This window comes from Oryzias latipes, chromosome 2 (assembly GCF_002234675.1).
Source record: "Oryzias latipes chromosome 2, ASM223467v1".
In the NCBI taxonomy this organism is placed as follows: Eukaryota; Metazoa; Chordata; class Actinopteri; order Beloniformes; family Adrianichthyidae; genus Oryzias; species Oryzias latipes.
The window spans coordinates 13,242,254-13,255,166 of NC_019860.2; the positions used below are offsets into that span (position 1 = coordinate 13,242,254).

At 38.7% G+C, this 12,913-nt stretch overlaps 1 protein-coding gene across 1 annotated transcript; it reads left to right on the forward strand.

The window, feature by feature from the left end:
• Positions 1 to 649: 649 nt before the first annotated feature.
• LOC101155580 (ly6/PLAUR domain-containing protein 1) lies at positions 650 to 8,891 on the forward strand. Its single transcript, XM_004066522.4, has 3 exons — positions 650 to 937; positions 4,530 to 4,664; positions 7,590 to 8,891. The coding sequence occupies exons 1-3, from the start codon at positions 889 to 891 to the stop codon at positions 7,829 to 7,831; spliced, it is 426 nt and encodes a 141-aa protein (XP_004066570.1). The 5' UTR covers positions 650 to 888; the 3' UTR covers positions 7,832 to 8,891.
• Positions 8,892 to 12,913: the final 4,022 nt, after the last annotated feature.

The following is a 12,913-nucleotide window of genomic DNA, read 5'->3' on the forward strand; positions in this document are numbered from 1 at the left end:
TATTTTGAGAGTGTTGGCTTACCATACTGTTGATACTTCCATTTTAGAAACTAACAAAATATCCTGTTTATTTTTTTTTTTTTCATTTACCAAGAGTGAAGTCAGGAAATTACACGTAAAACAATAAAAGAGTTTTTCTCCATTTTTGACAAAAACTGACTAGTGTGTAGTTAAAACCACTGATGACTATAAGTGCTCCTTATTGGGAGAAGCACTGATTTATCTTAATCACAGCTGGCTTCCTGTTGTCGTGGTACCCAAGTCCCTCATTCTGGGCTTTCTTCCAGACTGAAGGGAGTGGAAGCTGCTTTGTACACCTGTTTTCAGTGTAAATGTGGTCTATTTTTGAGTGTGTTGGCTTACCATACAATTTTATGCTTTAACTTTAAAAACTTGTAAAGAGAAAAAAAAACACTTTAGTATCTGTGTTTTGCTGTTACTCTTTCGTATTTCTTTTTCTTCAGTGTTCATAAAATTGGCAATGATTTGGAGGTGGATTCAGGAATTTTACGCTCAAGATTATTATTTTTTCCCTTCCATTTTAGATGTGTTTAACTATAAACTCACATGGAATTTGATGTTAAGAATCAATAACGAATAAAAATGCTCGTTATCTGTGGGGGAGCACTGATTAATCACAGCCCCCGTCACGTGGTCGCGCTCCCCGAGTCCCGCGCTGTGGCTTCACTCCCTTCCAGTCGCGTCGGAGCGCAGACGCGCACTTCGCGGAGCTCCCACCTCGACCGGCCCGAGAAGATGCGCGGAACGAGGCTTTCTTTAAGGCGGGTAGCACTTTCCCGAGGATTCCTCTGCTAAACCAGTTATTTTTTTCTGCTGGGGAGGGCGGGGGGGTCTGATGTTTGTCCTACGAGTGTCATTGAGGAGAGGATGCGTCTACTCATTTGTGCGACTTTACTCGGAGTTTTTCTGGACGCAGGTAGGTGCAATTTGGGGAATGCAAGTAAAAACAAATTGATCTTTTGATGTTTTATCATTTTCTTTCAAATTCAAAATATGTAGATTTCTTATGAAGAAAATTGAAAAGTTATCATAACAGTTTTAGGCACAAAGACCTCTTTGATCCCTTATTGCATTGTGTTGCGCATGAAATTGCAAAACGTGCGTAAAACTAAAATTTTTGATTCATGCTCTTCTTATATATTTACTCTGTAAACATTTATTTTATTGTCTCACTTATAAAAGTTGGCAAACCTGATAAAAAAGCCATCTTTAAAAACTTTTTGGGGGTTTTAATAATGTTTGCTATACTCTTCATATTTATGCTTTTGTGTAATTTTGAGCATGTTTTTAGGGTGTTACAATTTAATTTACTGGGAAATGTGTTTCTATTTTTTTTATTAATAGTGGATGTTTTTTAAGCTTTTTATAATCTCTGACTTTTCAAATTTTGTTGAAAACCCATTAAAGGTGGTTTGAAATTCATTTTTCGCAGAACAATATTTGCAGTTATATTTTCTCTGTTTGCATTCCGTGTTGTCTTATTAGCCACTCTGGAGTACATAAACAGACCAAACTGAGCTTTCTAGACAAATACAAAAGAATTTAACAAAACACAAAAACAATCCTCTGTGCGCTCCTATACAATCCTGTACAATCCTGTCATTCACGTCTCTCTGCTTTGCTGTGCTTCTTTTATTTCTTCCTTACAACTCAGTTGTGGATTTAGAAGCTCCTTGAACAAAAAAAAAGCTAAAAATGAGAAAAGATTGCTGTATGAAATCCAGAAACCTTGGCCCCATCCTCCTGTTGTCTGATATGGATTTTACAGTAAATACTGAAAGGCGATTGAGCGACTTTTGTCCAGTCAGACATGTTTGCACAGGAAAAAAGAAAAAAATCGTAACCTGCAGTACTTTTAAGAAAAGAAAATGAACAAAAAAATCTTGCTTTTACAGAACCTTTTTGTATACTTTAAATGAAGACACTGCACACACAAAAAAGTGAAAGACAGCATGAAGTAAACCCACCCCTATAAATCAAGGATTTTCATTTATAGAAAAAAAGCATCTGTGAACTCCATCCTTTTAACTTCCTGCTTTTGTGAGTTTGCCAAAATTTTTATCCTATAATGCTGTTTGAAGCCACACAATAGAGATAAATTATTCACATTTGTGGTAATGTATTTGCAAACATGACAAATTGTGATAAACAGCTGAGCATTTGAGATTAATCTTGATTTAGGATCACTCAGTCACCTGGAGACGACTAGATTTATGTGTTTCTGTGTTTTCCTCGTCTGAGCCGGCATCTGGCTCCAAACTGTACGGCTGGATAAATCTAAATTTCTCCCAGTTATTTTAGTACCAGCAATGTTAGGTTGGGGGTGGGAGGGGCTGTAAGCTAGTGGGAAAGTTATTTGCTATAGCAGGAGGGCGTGTTAGCAGAGAGCTCTTAATTATGGGTGACAGGAAGGGGGGGCAGGCTTGCTCTGCACCAATGTTCCCACCTACAACTTAGAGACTAATATCTAATGAACTACTGGCACTCTGCAGAAACTATGTCCTAGAAAACAACAGATTTGTGGTTTTCGGGCTAAAAATCTGAATTAAAAGATCACTGGAATAGCTCAAAATGAGATCAGAGTGGGACTAAGTTATTTTCACATTCATAAGAAGAAAGAAAGAAGAAATATATATAAGAAATATCATTTTTGAAGCTAATTTTGTCACTTTAGCGGAAAAAAGTCAGCTTGTGTTTGAACTGCCACAACTAAAGTGATACCACAACCGTACAGTCACTGGGGGCATTTCCTTTTTTTTTTTTTTTTTTTTTTTTTTTTTTTAACTTGTTCTGTCCAACAGCTGAGCAAACAGATTAGAGCTGAAGGCTTTTTGTGTTGGACAGGTTTTACTATCACAAAAAGAGGTTATATAGCTTCAAGTGTGGGCATTTCCAATTAAGTTTGAATCAAGAATATTAGTAGTTGCCAACTTAATAAAAATTGCAAAAATCAAAAAGTTTTAACTTTTCAGGCACAGATTTTTCTCAGACAATAAATCAAATTGTCAGCTGTACAATATAATGCTAACTAGTAAATTATGTTTGCATTCAAATGTCTTCTAAGTATCTTTTAGTACTACTTACCAAAAAACGCTTTAAGCACCACCATGAATGTACTGCACCAAAGGCTAGTAATGCTTCCAGGGACTGTAATGGTTCTCCAAACCACACTAATACCAACCTTGATTCAAACTCTGCATCTATGCACTTGTTTATCCTGTTTCAAGCTACAAATAAGTGCTTTCAGCTGAATATATTTTTCTATATTGTGTTACATGGATTGGTCGTTTTCATGATAGAAAACGTCTGCAAAAGTTTTTAGGCAAAAAGACCACGACAATATTTCAGGGTAAACACAACAACAAGTATCGTGAAGTGGAACTATTTTAACTTCCTTTCAACAATAGAAGCAACAACGCCGGTTTTTGTAGTAATACATGGGAAGAACAGATAAGGCATTTTATTGTGAAAACAAAAAGCAGCGACAATCACGTTTCATGCTCTGCTGTAAACTATGGGGTTCCGTGTAATAAAGGCAGCATGATATTTCTAAAGTACGGTTGGGTTAACCACGGCTGAGCGAACGGCGGTCCCTGCCCCATGGACAGGGCTCGAGAAGCGCGTGCTTCAGGACGGCACTGCTGCCTTAGTGGGCTCGAATCCCCAAGGCGGGAACTGCGCAGCCAGCAGCAGGCGCTGCAGCAGGACGGCTGCTGCCTGCGCAGTTCGGCCTTACTTCCAATCAAAGGGCCGGGCCTCAATAAACATTCCTGCGAGGGCCGGGAGATCTTCTGCTGAAGACCCACTGACAGCTTTCCAATGGCAGAAAGAATGCCCGCTCAGTGTATTTAACCCTTGTGCTATCCTAGGCACTTTAACATTGGCCAATAAGCATATCAATGAAGTGATGCACTTCACGTGAGGAGGATTAATCGCTGACAGAATTGTTTTTAACAGATATATATTTTGTTTTTGTTTTTATCTTTGATGGCCTGCGATCTACCCACATGTCCCTCACACTCAACCTAACGAGCACCCCTAGTTTACGCGATAATCGTGAATCAGCTGATATGCTTTTCATATTGACCTTGCACTACCCGTACGGTGTGGCTAACGCTAAAAGCCACTCTTCTCCACGTCAGAATCAGCTTATTTACGTTGATTATGTAAGCACTTCACTGCCGTGCAGTGATGCATATTAGCACAAGACTGCTTCAGAATCTGCTAGAATTACTGTAATTGCATCAATGGTTGAGGAGTTGCGGTAGTTGAAAGAACGCAAGCAATGAGAGTTAAAGCTCCAAAACATGTTGCATCTTTCATATCAGTAGACATTAACATTGTTGCAATTTTTCACGAAGATTGGGAGATGCTACTAATAGCTACCTTAGAGAAATATTTAATTTAATTAGCTTAGCCGTTCTGTCGTCTCTTCCACTGTCTTTAAATTTGAAATCACCCCCATGGCAACTAGTTGTCTTTTTTTGTTTGTTTTGTTTTCTGGTTAGGAAATGCCCTTCAGATCCAGTGTTACCAGTGTGAGGAGATAAATCAAAATGACTGCTCAACGCCGGAATACATCGTCAACTGTACAGTCAACGTGCAGGACACATGTCAGAAGGAGGTGTTGGTCAAACCTGATGGTGAGCCGAAAACATTTCTATTGGGTGCAGTTAATTGCTTTGGTGTTACCAACTAATTTGGGTTCTCAAATGTTTTGGAAGCTAATTTTCATGGCTTTTAAAAATTTTGTGGAAAATAGTCTTTTTATAACGAGTTTCAAACTGTTTGCTGAGAGTGAAAAGGCCAATCCAGTCCAAAGTCATATAAAAAGCGTTAGCTGCCATCACAGAAGAAGAGAAGATGTTTGTAGCCTACCAGTTTTATTTTGAAGGGTTACATAATAACTCCAAGTATTATTCCGTTTGATTAACAATGTACAATACTGGCTCAGCTAAAGTCATCTGTGATAATAGATATTATTTTTCTATGATATGACATTTTAATTAATGCAAATTGCACTGCATAAACACCTCATTAAAGCAGCTGCAAGGTTTGCTCCCTCAACTTTGTTGTTGAAAGGAAACAACAAAACGCCTCCTTTTCTCCAAATGCCTTTTTAATTCTCTCGACTGTATTGACCCTGCTGAAAAGTTCAACACTGTGATCTTTTATAAAAAGGAATTGTTGCTTGTTTTTTTCTTCTATTGCTTAGCCTCTAAAAAAGGAAAATCAGTTATTAAAGTTGATTGCAGTTCTGTAGTAAACTTTGGCTTGGTAGATAAACTTAATGAATCAGTTTATGGCAAATCTAAGATATAATAATGGAATGGATTTATCTGTGCTTTTCCAGATGCTCAAAGTGTGTCCATTATTCATTCACTCCTCATTCATGCTTGGTAATGGTGGGCTACTGTTGTAGCCACAGCTGCCTTGGGACAGACTGACGCTTTTTGTAAAAAAAATGCGGTCCAAACCCCCCAAAAAATAACAATGAAGTGCAAAAAACAGATTGTATATTTATTTCTTTTGTAAGTGATCATGGTATAAGCGGGTTAATGGCCTGCACTTCACGTCTGATGGTTCAGGCTTCCATGGCTTGCGTTAATTTCTGATCATGCACACCTCGTCCGCCATTAACCCTCTCTTAATGCACACCCACAGCAGCCACACAGCAGCCAATCAGAATTGAGTATTTACTAGGACCATGGTATAAAAACAAGTTATATAGTTACTGTTAAGCTTTACGGGGAAGTTCTATTTGCAGTCCGTTGACGTGTCAATGTCATAGCAAAAAACCAGGTTGGGGTTTCAAAATAATAACTTCGTTTGTACTTTCAAAATAAACCTTTATCAAATTTTATTTTATATGTAACCCTTGTGCTATCCTAGGCACTTTAACATTGGGAGTTGGGTCATTTAGACCCACTAGACAGTGTGCTGAACCTTTTTTCTTCAAAGATTTGTGATCTTCACTGGTGTCCATGGATTACATGAAATCTTTCCACCTTTATCACCTTTGTCATGGTAGGGAGAACACGTCAATGTAAGGGTGGGGTCATCTAAGATAGCACAAGGGTTAAGGTGACATGCATATGCATTAACGCATGTTAACACCGCATATAAAACACCGGCGTCCATTTTTGCCACAGACAATGAAAGATTAAGTTTAGCAGTACCAAAATGTAATAGAATTTATGACATAAAGCAAGCATTTTACATGGACTTAGTGGCATGGGGGCTGATTGCTTAAGTTTAAGATGAGTGAAGTCTGCGGGACAAACTATACTACATGGGGATGGCAGACTCCCCACGCAACGCAATGGAGATGCACCACAAATGGACCAGTGTAAAGTCAGGATTATATATGAATTTTTTTTCAAAAATATTCCAGACAATACAGCAACTGACTCTGAAGTTTATGTGCTGTGATCTTAAATTACATGGCAGCCAAAGTCGTATTCCTTTGATAAATTTACTTCAGTGCACAAATCTTAAGAGTCACTTGGTGTAAAGAAATTGTAAATGCAGGATGTATCATGAAGCCATGGTGATGGATCTCTGTTAAATTGGCACCAAAAAAAGCTTTTTTTTCTTTCTTTTTCAGCAAGCTTAGGTTTACAATGCAACAAAGCCCTCAGGTAAAAGGAGGTGTGAATCACAGGGTTTTTCATAATGCAAGGGCTTTACATGGCCCTCCAGACAGGTCATATCTGGATTCTGCAGTAATCTGTATTTAAGTTAAGGCTTTTGAGTCATCCTGCGGCGGTTGGGGATTATTGTGTTGCAAGGTGACCATGTTATTCTTTTGCTATAAAGGAAATCAGACAGAAGGTGGTTTCATGGTTAGACACACACTCTCCTGTAATTCTACGTTTTTTTAGGTTTAGCGCTCTGAACAGCTTTGGGGTGTCCTTGAGAAAAGCACTGAACCAGCAGTGCAGCCAAGATACAGATGGTAATTTCATGCTTTGACACGACCGGCGGAATAGAATATGAGTGCTTTTTTTTTTTTTTTGAAGAAACATGTATTTTTTTTCTTCTCCATACTGTTTCACACTAAGCCTATCCAAGAGGACAAATGCTTAACCACAGCAATTTCTCTTCTAGGCGATATCTTAAAATTCCACTGGCAGACTTTATCTCAACTTGATTCAATCAAACTTTAAGTTTTTCCAACATTATGTTCATAGAAAAAAGGGCAAAACAATCCAGTGAGTAAAGAACAGTGAATAAAAGATTCAATATATATTTTTATAGGATGAAAGGCATAACAAATAAGTCCAGCATGACTTGATTTTACATCTAAGCACTAGCGTTTATTTTTATAAACATATATAGCATATACGCTGACAAATATCAGTTAATAAGAGCAACTCAACCAAAGAGTGCAATAAAAAAAGACTCAATTTTCGACCAAAGAAAATCTAATTACAGCATGGAAAACAGAGGTTATGCTTTGCTAGTGTCCAAGGTTGAAAAACTGTTCAATAATCCCAGTTTCTTTAGCTGGTCTTTACGGAAGTTGGATGAAGGCTCTTGATCCTGTTACTCTGCCTTTGCTGCAGGGATACATTACCGGAAGTCTTGTGCATCCTCTGGGGCCTGCCTTATTGCCTCGTCTGGGTACCAACAGTTCTGCACCGGCAAGCTGAACTCGGTCTGCATCACCTGCTGCAGCACCCCGCTCTGCAATGGGCCAAAGAGGAGGCGTCCTGTACAATCGGCAGCAACATGGACGCACCCCGCCCCACTCCTCCTGCCGGCACTGATGCTCCTCTGTCTGGCATCAACTACATCTTTGCTTTAAAGGCTTTACTGAAGCTTCTAATGCTAGTTTTCAGATTCACACCTTTGGTATTTTGGGTTGTAGGTCATGCTTGTATGTGTGCGCAGATTTAATGATAGTTTAAGATATTTTTATTTTTTTGGCCCATTTAAGCCAATGCATTTATTTTATTTCTGCTTTTATTAAATGAGTTGTTTGTGGACACAAAGCATTTCATTTACAGCAATCAATGCTTTTAAAATGTGCAGGCGGAACTATTTTTGTTGTTTTTAAATAAATTTATTTTGTCTTTGTTGATCTGAAAATATCGATTATATCTTTTGTGTTAGATTTAATCTAAATACCGAGTTTAAAAAAGCATTTTTCCCATTTTTATGCATATTACCAACTCCTACATAGTATTGATTATTTTACTGAAGGGAATATGAGAGATACTGTTGGAAGGTTCCATCAGATTTATTGTTTTTTTATCCTCGGCTATAAAACTGAAATTATTCTGTCATGTAGGTTGAAAAACTCACAAAGGGCCTTTTTACGACTCCTTAAAGTTATATTATTTTGTGGAATGAGATATTGAACAGATGGTAAAGAGGAGCTTTTTTTAAAATGAGAAAACAAGCTAAGCACTAATAAACTTGCACTGGAGAGCTGTTTCATTACCGGTACTTTTTTTTTCCCACTTAGTTATGCCTGCATGCATCCCCTCCTGTGCCCCAAACCCAAAAAACATAATTAATGGTGTTTTTATATTCAGATCAACACTTATATACATTTGCATTTTTGGTTTTCCTTATTGATTGCTTTATAATTGCTTCTCAGGACACAGAGTTTATGATTTATGTTGAATTAAATAGACACGACACTCTGTCACATTGATGTTTTAACTGCTTTCACGGCAGTTTTTTTTTTTGGCAAAGAGGAATAAATTGAGAATAGATTGGTATTAATTTTAGTTATTCTATCAAGGCTATATTTGTGGCAGATTTTTTTAATATTTGTTTAATTTATTAGTCTTCAGTGAAGAGTACTGGTACTTGTGTTCTGCTGATGTAATGTAAATAAATGTTGCAGAAAAATGAGACTCTTTGCAAGACTTTATGAATTCATCATCAAACATAAATTACTGTTAGAAACCGGAGCTGACCCCTCTTGATGAGAGACTGGCGGCAATAATTGGGGAATCCCTTAAGTGGAGTGGTGACTGAGGCGCAGGGGGAACACCGACGCGCCAGATGCACCGGGTGACACACCCCCAAAAGCCCGCAGAGGTCCAACAGGACGGCTCGAGGAAGTCGGAACCGGCTCATAAGCCACTCGTCCTCGTTTGCCAGCAAGTCTTCTTGCTGTCTAAAGATGCGTTCACTCCGAATTCTTCCATTTGCCACATCTTCTAAGAGCGCAAGATCAGCCATTGTTTTGTACATTGCGATGGGGCATTTTATTTCCCTCCATTTAATTACATCTGACAAGCTACAGATGTCGGTAATAATCGACGTGGAAATGGGAAATTGATCAGCGCAAATGTTATTTCTTGTTGCTTTCTGAATGGTTGAGACATACGTCATACATTGTTTTATCAGAAATAAAACAAACTAAAGGCATATGCATGAACACCATAATTCCGTAGCTTATGAAGAAATGTTTTACTATGAAAACAACTTTCCCCAGTGGACAATTAATATGTCCGTCCGCACCTCTGTCTGTCCAATTGCACCTATATCTGCTCCGCCAGACGGAAACATTGACGAGAATATCAGTTTTGTACATTATTTCGTTCTGTTAACTATATTATTTATGAGGATGAATTGCACAACATGCCAATATTGCAGAACTTATTTTATTTTTCTTTCTGCAAATAAGTGTTCATTTGAATTTCTGTTGTAATTTTTGTTTGATTTTTTTGTTTGTTTCACTGCTGATCGATCAAACGGGTGTTCGTGTAGGCTGTTAATTGTAAGACTTGCTTTGTAAAGTCTTCATGTTATTTCTGAGAGGCAGTATTGTCATTTTCACTTTCACGTGTTTCTTCCATCTGCCGACGGCGTCGCCGTTTCTCATTTCATCCGTTTTTGTGCGGACGCCTGGGTCAGAGCTTGCGTGAAGGATCGCACATTTTCCCGTCAAGTTTGCTTTTTATAAATCTCAATTATTGCGTAGAGAGTGGCGTACGCCTTCTTTTGTGCGTACGCAACCTTTATAAATGAGGCCCCAGACTACAAGATGGTGCCCAGGCATCATCAGTAGGAATCAGTAGTCCTTGACCGGAACTGGAAGTTCATGTTATCCCCACCATTTTGATTGAATTTCTTTTGTAAAACAGACTAATTTATTTAGTTACTTACAGTTACGATTTGTTTTTAGTTTTAGTTTTAAGCTTTAAACCTTTAACACCGGATGTGTCTCCGTCAAAAACTATGCCCTTTGACATACCATAGCTGCTTTTTATCAAAAATTAAATCATTTGGGTTTTTTTATGTTTATGAATATGTTTTCAGAGAATTAGTTGTAAATTTTTCTTTGCCATCAGGCCTTGTAAAAAATTATTAAAATTATGTTCATTAGCATTCCACTATTACAGTCTAACCTTAACTCTGTGAGTGATAGTTATAGAGGCAGGAACTTAACTTGTCTTGATTGCTGACATGCACCTGAAAACATGTAAAAGTTTAAAATAATGGGACAGATGCTAACACTCAAGAACCGCCTAGAGAGTTAGCATGTTGCCAAGCATAGCCACTAGAACTGTAACTGAAAATAATCATCACCTTTGGAAATTAACCAGGCAGATATTTCAGTTCCTTTTGCTTTTGCACCATTTACTGTTTATGAAAACTGGACTGAGTGACCCCTAACCCCCCGCATTCCAAGTAGGAAGTACCAAGAAACCAAAATCCCATAGACTTCCACTGAGAAAAAAACAATTATTACTTAATCATTTTATGTGTCACAACAACCATTCTTGCACTACTTCAAATTCTTTATAAAATTCTTGCTAGTCCTAATTTTATTTCATGATTTTTTTTCTGTAGTGCAAGTCATTCGACTTATAAAAGTATTTGTGTTTTTTTGGCCCCCAAGTCGAATGTTCAAAACATCCAAGTTTGTCAAATGTAGCCTTGTTCCACCCTACAGTTTCAAAAAAAACATTGGTAATACATAGCTAATTTGATACCTACTAATGACCTTGTTTTATTAAATACACTAATTTGATTCAGTTTGACTAGATTTCATTTTTTCTATTTTGATTATATGTTTTAATGTAGCCCCTTGAGATGGGCGACAGTGCTAGAGAGGCCCCTCTGTGTGTGCAAAAGCTGTATGTGCTCTCAAAGGGGAAACAAAAAAAGCACAGCAGAGTGAACACAAATGCTCCCTCAGTTCGTTCTGATGGCTTTGAAGGATCTGACAGCGCAGCCGCGGCTCTGATGAGCACCACAAGACGTAAATGATTGACGCCCTTTTATTTTTTTCCTAGTAATTATGAGCCCAGCAATGCAGCAAAGAAAACGGTTGCAGACACAATAGACAAAGTATTAAAGTTTCTGATTCAAATTAAGAGCAAAACCTCTGCTGGATTAACAATTAAATTGGAGTTAAACCTTGGTGCGGCTGCAAAATGAGCATCCTTCAGCATTAGGGTTCTCCTGCATGACCAAGAATCCTTAATTCTGAACATAAAGGAGGAGGTTGACAACCACAGGAGGCAAGTGCCGACTGCAGCTCCCCCAGGGTTAAGAAGCAGCAAAAACAGGAGATTATTAAAAATAATAAGGCCCTCCTCTGTCTGGCTTTAATGACATGCGCACAAACACAGTCATGGCAGAGCTGTAGCTACGCTAATACTTCAGCTGATGAGGGACCTCAGCTCACCAGCTTTGTTTACCGCCAGATAAGTGTGTTGGAAATAAAGGCAGAACTATTTGTGTGGGTGGAGATGGGTTCAGGTACAAATCGCAGGACTAACAGGGGACAGAGGATCAAAAGCTCCTGGGAGCCAATTATTCCTTAGTCCAGCTAGACGTTGTAATTGATCCGAGGAGACCTATTTTAACAAATCTGATATAATCAAGTTCCAATAAATCCTAATTGGAAACCAAAAATCCAACCGGAATGATTCAAAGGTGCATTTTTTTAAGCCTTAAGGCCTGTTCACACCGGGACGAATTTCGCCGGCGTTAACGCCTCGTGACTAAACAAAGGGCACCAACGAGAGTGTGCACACCGACGCGAAAAAACGCCAGGCGTTAAAGCGTCAAAAAAAAAAACGCCTCGGGTTCGTTATACTCGACCAATGAGAATGGCGCTTTTGCTCACGTGTCTGGAGCTTCTGAAGTTACAGTAAAACACAACTTGGGGGCGCTCAAACACAAAACTGCCTTGCTGAGCACACATACCAGCGAAGAAGATAGACGCCAAGTAGCGTCTACACAGCCGCGAAGAAATAATGACGGACATTCTAAAATATCCCCGAACCAAGCACCAGTTGGAGCTACTGGTGCTTGAAATATTCATGTTTTCTTTGTATGATTCTGACAAGCGCGTAAATACTTACTCTTCTTCTGAGTGAAAAGCGACTTTCAGGAACGTAAAGTTGCGCAGCGCCACCTTGTGTACAGGAGTATTTCTGTTTTACATTAAGCGCCATCTAATGTCAGGGAATGAAATTGCATGTTCACTCCACTCATCGTCAGCGAAAATCGCCTGGGTGTGAACACAAAAAACGTGGCGAAAAACGCTGGCGAATAACGCCTGGCGAATATTCGTCCCGGTGTGTACGGGCCTTGAGGCTGCATTTTCAATCACACTTTAAGGAACAAACACAAATGCTTATTCTGCAAGGTTAAGTCAGTAAATGGATCTACTGGGTTTTTTTCACGCAATAAAGGGCACTTAAAACCCTTGAAAACCCACTCCAATCATCTTTTCATCTATTTTCAAAGCATTCCCACAGTGGTGATCATAATTCTGCCATTTTTTTGGCTAAATCAAAAAACTCAATGTTTAGGACGAAGTATGAGCAGAGCAGCAGAAGTTCATCAGCAACTTGCCACTGAGTTGTGGGCTTGACTGTTGCCGTGGAAGTAAGCCTCGGCTGACATCCCA